Genomic DNA, 9555 nt, shown 5'->3' with positions numbered 1-9555 from the left:
TTTTTTGACTTACTAATAAATGAACCGGTTGAATTGACTTATTAAATAATCAATTCATGATTAACCTAACCAAATTATTCATTTTGACGACTCTTCCACTACCAGCAAAAGTTTTACCTAATCAGTAAATAGTTGAGTTCGTTGTCTGTTTTATTTTACAATGAAATTGAAAAAAAAAAATATCATATGAAATAAATTAATTAATTTTTAGAAGGACAATTTTGGAAATAGCGTCTAGTGTGATTTTTTTTTATTAGTTGACGTTTAGAATATCACTACAGAAACTCACTATTTAGTCATTAATCAAGAATTAATTAATATTATTAATGTGTAGAATTTGGCGTATGATTGTAAGGAAATTGAAGTAAATTCTTAATTAGAAGATAAATGTATGGATGAAAAAAACACGGAATGCGTGCCTGAAATAAACGAGACAGGCGTTGGGCTGAGAATGGAGGGATCCAAGAGAGATGTTGGCTCTTAAGAAAATCTGAAACTCGGAATAAGTTATAGGAGAGGAGGGTTGACGCTTGCAAATTACGAATCTCATTGCTCCCAACACAAATAACGTGAAATCAGGTATTCGAAAATCAAATTTTGGACACCTGATTTCAGTTCTTTTCTTAATAATTGTTTCTGTTGTACACAAACGCAACGCAACACCAACACTCACACGAGCAGGGAGCGAGCAAGAGGGAAAACAAAATGGGGTGCTCATTCTCCGGTTTGAACGCGCTGTACGATTCCGTTAACAGCGGAGGCGATGCGTGGATCAACGAGAATCGTTTCCGCATCGTGCGCCAGCTCGGAGAAGGTGGCTTCGCCTACGTCTACCTCGTCAAGGAGCTTATCAACGACTCCGCTGCCGGTGGCCTTGCCAAGAAGCTCAAAGACTCCTCTCATGTCTCCGGTTCGTTTCGTTACTTGACGTCTCTCTGTCTTTCGTGTTTCGTTTTTTTCTCTCCTGAAATTGACCTTGTTGTATCCTGATCTGTGTGATCTGTGTTATTTTTTTGTATTCTTACATGCGCTTTTGTTGATCAGTGATGGCATTTCCTCGCCAAACGAGATACTCGTTTATTCGTGGAGATTTAAATTCGGATCTGTTTGAGTTAGTTTCTGATTCGAGCTTGTAGTTTTGGAATGTTTATGGAATCCTGGATTTGGAGGATGTGGCTTGTTCGTGGATAGTGTTATGCAATTCTGTTGATGTGTAGCGTTTGCTTAGTCTTGTTTTGTGGATATTGAGAAAGTAATTTTAGTTTATGAATCGAGCTTGTTGTTTTTGAATACTTGTTGAATCCACGCGTTGGAGCTTATGGCTTATTCTTAGTGATATTTTTAACGCAATTTTTTTTCTTTAGATCGGATGTGTTGGACGTCCTATTTCTCGTTGTGATGGTCGTGGTAATTGATTAGGCGGTTAATTTAACCACTCCTTTCAGCAACTGAAAATAGGAGATTCTGGGTTATTATGCAATGATGGTGGTGTCAGTTCAATTTCGATTATCAGTGACGAAGAAATTGGAGCGTTATTGTAGAAACTAAAATTATTCGGTGGTCTTCTTAAAATAAAATTTAAGTAGGTGGCAACGTAAGGTTCTGTGGTTGAAATTTATTCATTAACTATATCATATCTTTTTCTGCAGAGGATGGGACTTACGCTATGAAAAAGGTCCTCATTCAGAACAATGAACAGCTGGAGTTGGTCAGGGAGGAGATCCGTGTTTCGTCACTGTTCAATCATCCCAATCTGCTCCCACTTCTTGATCATGCAATCATCTCTGTTAAGGTATGTAGTTTTTGTAGCCAACACTTATTTCTCTCTTTATTATATCACAGTTTGGATTTTTTTTTCTCGGATAAACAGAAGTTAACTAAAGAGTGTCACTGGTTCAGCTATGACACGTGCCTTTTCTGTCCGGATTTTCACTTAAATATTTGTTCCTGGACTACAACTTAATTTGCCGTATTGTATCTTATCTGAAACTTTTCTTAGAACTTGTTTTAGATGGTTTCTGAAAATTGAACAAAGAAAAACATTTTCAATAACAGTTTTTCTAACTGCCCTGCACACCACCCTCCTCCACCCTTGGCTTCTACCACAACCAACCACCACCCTTCTTCCTCTAATTTTTCCCACTATCTTATCCAACCGCTTTGTCATGAGGCCATCATTCTGGACGGCACACCTCAATCTAATCTCTTTACTTCCCATGTTCTTCCTCCCTAACCTCTGCCACGATTTCTTCGATCAAGGGCTGCATAGCTGAGGCTGTGAAGTCCAAGCACTACCTGCTGGAAAACCTGGACCCCAGGGGTCCCATCCTTCTTCGAACATGGGCCACCCTGCTCCATGGTCTCAGATGACATACACATACTCTTGGTCCCTGAAACCCACATCAAAACCCTCCCAAACAATTTCTGCAATGCTGACTGAGTCAAGCTCGAGTGCATGAACCCCTGACGATGAAGGGTGTGTGCATCGTTGTAGGATTTTGATTTGATCATGGAACAGAGAAGCGCATGATCTTCAAGGGTGCAAAGAAGCACAAAAACATAACACGTCCTCAAAAATCATCTTCAAATGTTTTTCCGTTTTTCTTTTCTTGTTTTTAGAAACATGTTTTCAGAACTTAAAATAAAAACGATTGGCATCAGACATGTTTTTTGTTTTTCTGTTTTTAATGCCACAAAATTGTTTTTAAAAGTTGTATTCAAACATGGCTTTTGTTTGTTAAATGAAGTTCCTGAATTCTAGGCTCTACTACATTTGCTTCTACGATTTGTAATGTTGAGGGGAATAGTACTATACTATCTCAATTTCGTGTTTATGATATCAGTTGTTTGTTGTGATTGAACATTTGAGCTTAATTAGAACACTGAAATATCTAGGCAATAGAAGATGAGTACACATTAATTTCTGATATTCTCTTTGAACGCAAAATGTTATCCCTTGTATCTTGATTGGACTGAGCAGCCTTCTGGCCGAATTGTTTTTTGTTTCTCTGTTTTACTTGTATTGGCTGGCTACAATGATCTCATAATTTTCTTGCCGAGACTCAATTCAATGATAATATGTTATTAAGATACGTGGTTGTGAAGAGATTATAATGAGGCACCATTGCAACTCAATTCATGTTGTGACCAAGTTGATCCAAGTTTATTTTTCTACAATTTGAAATTTGATAAAGTCTGTAAGAGTACCAAATTTGCTTTTGGTAATATATCCTCTGAATCAATAGTGTAGTAGGAATGAAACTATTCTTAGAAAGTGAATGCGTAGCTTTTCTCATTTCCTTGGGGAGGATTTGGCTTAATACTATTCTTTCTTGCTGTGTCATTTCTTGGGCTTCTATAGTTGCATTGAAGATGTACTTTATTCTTTCAGCCTACCCAAGAAACGTCTTGGAACCATGAAGCATACTTGCTGTTTCCAGTTCATATGGATGGAACATTGCTAGACAATGCCAAAGTAATGAAAACCAAGAAGGAATTCTATTCCACCTCAGATGTTCTTCAAATATTTCGTCAGGTATGAACCATCTTTCTATTATGCAATATGCTATCACTGTTGAAGCTAAAGATTTTTGGCACTAAATCTCTTTTTGACTAATATTATAGTCTTTCTTGGATTCATATATACTTACTCATAACTTATTTTTATATTAACCTAGCAATTCTTGTGACATGGGGCTATCTGTTATTGTAAAAATTATATTGTAGAAGAAAACAATTGGTCTTTGTCCGAAACTCACTCCTTTAACCCTGTGAAGTCAACAGCTTTGTGCAGGACTCAAGCACATGCACAGCTTTGATCCTCCTTATGCACATAATGATGTGAAACCTGGTAATGTTCTCATAACACACAGAAAAGGACAGCCACCTCTTGCCATACTGATGGACTTTGGTAGTGCTCGTCCTGCAAGGAAGCAAATAACGAACAGATCAGAAGCACTCCAGTTACAGGTGCTTCTTTCTCCGTTCTCCCTTTTCTTATAAATTGTTTCAGAGAGAAATTCAAAGAGAAAGAAGTTAAACGGTAAATGTTTTTCATTTCATTTAACCCACCAAAAACAGAATACAGAGGGAGCATTGGTTGAAGCATCCCTTAGGGTACAGTAGTGAAAAGGAAGAATAACGAACTGTTACAGATGGAACAAAAAAATATTCTAGAAGTAATAGTTTCCGTTTAACATGTGTTATACTCTAATCCTTCGCCCCCACCCCATCCTTCTGCTGGGGTAGAGGGGCTTGTTGAGCACATCTGCCCATTGACCTGGAGCTGGAATGTGATAGATCAAAAGCTGCTTGGACAGAACATGCTCTCGGACAAAGAAGACATCACTTTCAGAATGTTTAGGCTGACTGTGAAAGACAGAACTGTGAGTAATAGCTAATGCACTCTAATTATCATAGAGCAGGACAATGTACTAAAAGGAAGATGAAGTTCCTTTAACAAAGCTTTAACCCATGCTAACTTGGCTGAGGTCTGAGCTATACGATATTCTGCTAATGTGCTTGATCTTGTTGTAACTTTCTGTTTTCTTGACCACCAATAGATAAAGTTATGTTCCTAGAAAGATAGCAGAATCAGAGGGGTGATTCTTCTCTCATCAATATCAGAATCCCAATTGGCTTCAACAAGGAAAATACTTTTTTTTCTTATTTTCCTGCATCAGTCACTTTCCACTCTACTCTTTCACTTCAAACAAATTGACCCTATGAGATTTGCCATGAATTGGAAGACTTTTTTAATTGCAAAGCTTATTTCAGATCTTCTGAGAGTAGCATACTACAAGGCACCAACTACAAATTTATAAAAGATTTGGATCTATCACCACTTGCTTTAGACAACTTGCATGTAAAGGTCATAGGAGTCGAAATTGATTCAGCATCAGCCATATTTGTCATGTGTAGGTGATCTAAGTACCTGCTTTGAGTCATAAGAAGGGATTTGTCAAGTAGGTGTTTGATCTCAATACCCAAAATATAGTCCAAATGACCCAGCTGTTTCAATAGAAAATGTGGAGCTCAGATTTTTAGTATCCTCTGCATAAACAGTGAACTTGAGTTTTGTTCTGTCAAACCACTGCCTGGGTGTTTGTTCTGGCTATAAAGGGCCCTGTTCAGTTTACAAACAAAAGATTTCTATTCAACTTCATATTATCGGGTTTGCACCATATTTATTGTGTCATTCAAGAAGTCATTAAGAAAAACAAGATTCACTTTCAAATGAAATAATTCCCAATTACTAGTCAGGGCAAGAGTGATGACGAGTCTAATAGTAATAGGTTTAACAGGATAATTCTCACAAAAATCAACACCGATTGAAGTTGGGCAAGCAGCATTTTATATTCCCAATCTTCATATGCAGGATTGATGATTAGCATCGGAATCTTGAATCATTGAGGTACCGAGAAGGACTCAATGGGTTAACAATAAACCTTTAAAGCTTGTGCGACTTTATGAGGGGTTCAATTTGCTGACACCAAAGGCGACACTCCAAGTCTCGAGTTTTTTAGCAGTGTCACGAAAAGGGCGAGGTGCGAAAGAGATGGAATTTGAGGTTGTCATGGGAGAAAAAGAATTTCAAAGAAGATTAGGATTTTCCATTAGAATCAATGGCTAAGATACCATCTTAGAGAAATTGAAAGAGAAAAAAAGTTAAACTGTAAACATTTTTTCATTCATTTAGCTAACAGGGAACAGAGTACAGTGGGAGCATTTATAGAAGCTCCTCGTAGGGTACAGTTGTGCAAAAGCTGGCAACAGAATAACAAACTGTTACAACTGGCACAACAAACAATAGAATATTCTAGAGTGAAAAAGAAAAATATTTTTCATATTACACATTATACTCTAATATGGTTTATCGATAAAAATATTCTTTCATTTTAATGTCTTGGCAGTTCCACTGGTAATCCTGATCATTTCTTCAGCACAGTTCTGAATATGCTGTGCCTTAAAAGTATATCTTATTTTTGAATTTTCAAATGTTTTTGCTACATTTGAATTTTGTGAATTGTATTACCTAATATGAGATAGGTGCATATAGAAGTTGTTGTTCATAAAATGGTTCTAAGTTTCATTTAAACATTTCAATTGCTTCGCTTATGCGTCCATTTTGGCAATATTAAATGCTTTTAGTAGTTTTTATGTTTTGAACAAGCTTTACAAATTTGAAGGATCATAGTTACATTTCAGTTACCTGGCTAGGATTTTCTAACCTGCTAATTGCTGCTTATCTTCCTATGTAGGAATGGGCAGCTGAACACTGCTCTGCACCTTTCCGAGCTCCTGAGCTGTGGGATTGTCCAAGCCAAGCTGCTATAGATGAGAGGACTGACGTTTGGTCTCTAGGATGCACATTATATGCAATAATGTGAGTACTAATCCTTCTTTTACGTGATTGTGCTAACTTTTATGGTTAGAAAGTTTCTTAATTGTGCCTTTATACAGCATGATAACCATATTTTGGTAATTCTTTTCGAGTTTTCTCTGAGTTTTTATTCTTTTCATCAAAATCATGTTTCAATGTGCAATGCATTTGATTTGGAACCCTTGATGTGCATACAGATTCTGCAAATTAACGTATTAAAATTTTTTAAATAGCATGAGGAATGTTGTGTATTTTATGTGGTTTTCTTAGTTATTCTTTACCATCACTCACCAATATAATATTGTATGGAATTGCAATATGTTGTTTTATAGTGAAAAAATAACATATGGTGGATTCACATTTTTTTGTTGCTAGAGTATGACCTATAAAATAAGAGATAAAAAGGGAGAGTGGGAAAATAAGTTATTTTATTTGCTATGCCCTGACCAATTCTTGCCGTAATAGTTGTGTAACCAAGAACATTATGCTTGAAAGTCAACTGCTGTTTCGGTTGATTGGCAAATCATACTTATTAGCCAGAGCTATGGCTTCAAAATTGTGGTGTATTTGTGTAAAAGAAAGTTACAAAACTTGTCACATAATGATATTCTGCATAGGGTATTGATTTGGAGAAATGCTTTCATCAAATACAACGTGTATTTGATTTATGTTCCACGAATTCCAAGGCAGTTGAACGGAGATGTGCGAGCAGGGATTGAAATGAAATCTCGTTTGAGTTGTTGAAAAGGAAATTCGAGCAAGCTCTACTTCTTCAAGTATGACGTGAAACGAAATCTTTTAGCTATGGTGTCCCTTTGCATATTTCGCTGATTTGGCTCATCGAACTACATTTCCAAAGTTCTATCATGATGATTTCTATCTGTAAATGTCTTGGTTTTTTCCTCCTGGTGGATGTCGTGTTAGAATTATATCGTGGCAGATATAGTTCATGTTTAATTGTTTGTTTGTATCTGATGGTTGAAATTTTCAGGTATGGGGTATCTCCATTTGAATATGCACTGGGAGAGTCTGGTGGAAGCCTGCAATTGGCTATCGTAAATGCTCAGGTGAAATGGCCAGCTGGACCTAAGCCTCCATATCCAGAAGCTTTTCACCAGTTCGTGTCATGGATGCTTCAGCCCCAGGCTGCTATGAGGCCCCGAATAGATGATATCATCATCCATGTGGATAAGTTGATTGCAAAGTTCTCCCAATGAGTTACTATAGTAAAGGGAAAAGTGGTGCATGAGATTACATATTTTGCAGTTATTTAAAGATTTGGTGTGCATTTACTGTCCGGTTATATGTTAATGGATAGAAAAGCATCAGCAGTTCCTCGCCTGACGGAGTTAACCTTATAATGTATCTTCGTTTTTGGTGGTAGTCTAGGTAGTCACTCTGCCCAAAGTCTTCTTTCTGTCATTTCTACATAATTTTGTTTTTGTAATCAAATCTCCAATCTCCCCGTGTCTTCACAACTTATCAATAAATATTATGTATCATTTATTTATTCACTTTCTTTCTTTATATATATTTGTTTCTTATTTATGTATTTTAGTATAGTATTTTTTTATAGGATAAGTTTTTTTAAAAGTCAAAATGTTCTTTTACTATAAATTATATTAGTATAAAATTATTCGATATCTTATTTATATAAATGTAAATTGATGAAACAAGTATTTCTTAAATTATAATTAATTATGAATTATTTGATAATTTTATTTGTATAATCAAATTTACTATGAATAATTATAATAATGTAAATTTATAATTTAAAAGTTGAATTGACTTTTATACATACATATATATATATATATGGGTTTGCTAACTTGCGTACGTCTTTTTTTCAGTTGGTACATTTTAGCAATGTGTACCGGTTTCGGTAGACAAAAATACTCTTAAATTATGAATTTTAAGTTTTAAGGTTAAAGGTATTTTTATAATTTTCATTCTCAAAATTAAAAAAATAAAAAAAGAAACCCCCAAACCCTTACCAACCTCTCTCATTCCTCTCAACCCTTTCTCTCTCATCTCTTTCACTCCAACTTTTTCTCTATCATCCCTACTCTAGTCTCAATCTTTATTTTAATAATTTTCATTCTCAAAACTAAAAAAAACCTCAAACCCTTACTTACGTCCTTCATTCCTCTCAACCATTTCTCCTTCATCTCTCTCACTCAAACATTTTATTTTAATAATTTTCATTCTCAACTAAAAAAAGAAACTTCAAACCCTTACTCACCTCCTTCATTCCTCTCAACCCTTTCTCCTTTATCTCTCTCACTCAAACATTTTTTTCTCTGTCATACACTAGCTCCAACTAAAAAAACACTCATTATTAAATAAAATGGTTGGAGAAAAAAAATACTTACATAAATAAATAAAAAATTAAAGCACCTAATTGTTTCTTTATATAATTTTAAATAAAATTTCAAGATTTAGAATTTTTGTTATTTGATTTTATCGTTGAGAATTTTGTTGAGAATTTTATTGTATTTTGATTTGTTTTTTCTTTAAGAAAGGAAAACAAGTTAATGAATTTCTACCAAAAAAATTAAATGGCCACGGAGCAATGTTATGTAATAGTCTCAGAATGTAAAGGTAGGATGCTCATAAGTCTTGGTGCAAGTTGTGTCCGTCGGCTGTAATATATATAGTGAAGATAATGAAGTTAAAGAAATTTTGAATGAACTTTTTTCAGAAAGTGAATATGTGAATAACTCAACTCTTTACGAAAGTAAATTGTTTAATAATGAGTGTTTTTTTAGTTTGGGGATGAGAGAAAAAAATGTTTGAGTGAGAGAGATGAAGGAGAAAAGACTGAGAAGAATGAAGGAGGTGACTAAGGGTATGAGTTTTTTTTAATTTTGAGAATGAAAATTATTAAAATAAGACGAGTGTTTCTAATTTTTTTTTAATTGGGGATAGAGTAAGGATGACAGAGAAAATGTTGGAGTGAAAGGGATAAGAGAAAAAGGGTTGAGAGGAATGAGGTGAAGAGATATTTTATTTTGCATAATAATGCCTCATTTGTAGGCACTTTCTGTTACTGCATAAATAATGCCTACTTTCTAGGCACTTTTATTTTTTAGTTGTTATCTATTTTGTTACATGAGTGCTATTTAATAGCCTCTTTAATTTAATAAACGTACTCAGTTGGCAAGAATAGCATT

The 9555-nt window shown here is 35.0% G+C and overlaps 1 protein-coding gene across 3 annotated transcripts; it reads left to right on the top strand.

Annotated features, from left to right (window-relative positions):
• The first annotated feature begins 407 nt into the window (after positions 1 to 407).
• Positions 408 to 7913, top strand: LOC106768913 (probable serine/threonine-protein kinase DDB_G0291350). 3 transcript variants are annotated; one of them, XM_014654298.2, is made up of 7 exons: positions 409 to 579; positions 682 to 910; positions 1650 to 1792; positions 3392 to 3535; positions 3784 to 3969; positions 6261 to 6385; positions 7374 to 7913. In XM_014654298.2, exons 2-7 carry the CDS (start codon positions 706 to 708, stop codon positions 7597 to 7599), a joined length of 1029 nt encoding a protein of 342 aa, XP_014509784.1. In that variant the 5' UTR covers positions 409 to 579; positions 682 to 705; the 3' UTR covers positions 7600 to 7913. The 3 variants fall into 3 exon arrangements, with proteins under 3 accessions (XP_022639368.1, XP_014509784.1, XP_014509783.1); XM_014654297.2 differs by having other exon boundaries at positions 409 to 910; XM_022783647.1 differs by lacking the exon at positions 3784 to 3969 and having other exon boundaries at positions 408 to 910.
• The last annotated feature ends 1642 nt before the right edge of the window (positions 7914 to 9555 follow it).

The sequence above is a fragment of the Vigna radiata genome, chromosome 7, assembly GCF_000741045.1.
Source record: "Vigna radiata var. radiata cultivar VC1973A chromosome 7, Vradiata_ver6, whole genome shotgun sequence".
Lineage (NCBI taxonomy): Eukaryota > Viridiplantae > Streptophyta > Magnoliopsida > Fabales > Fabaceae > Vigna > Vigna radiata.
Note: the sequence above shows the minus strand (reverse complement) of the source record. Positions and strands in the feature narration are given on the sequence as shown.

Coding starts and splice junctions, on each gene's coding strand:
- LOC106768913 (XM_014654298.2), top strand. CDS start 706: ATGGGGTGCTCATTCTCCGGTTTGAACGCGCTGTACGATTCCGTTAAC. Junction 1,793..3,391: donor ATGCAATCATCTCTGTTAAG/GTATGTAGTTTT, acceptor TTATTCTTTCAG/CCTACCCAAGAAACGTCTTG. Junction 6,386..7,373: donor TGCACATTATATGCAATAAT/GTGAGTACTAAT, acceptor TGAAATTTTCAG/GTATGGGGTATCTCCATTTG.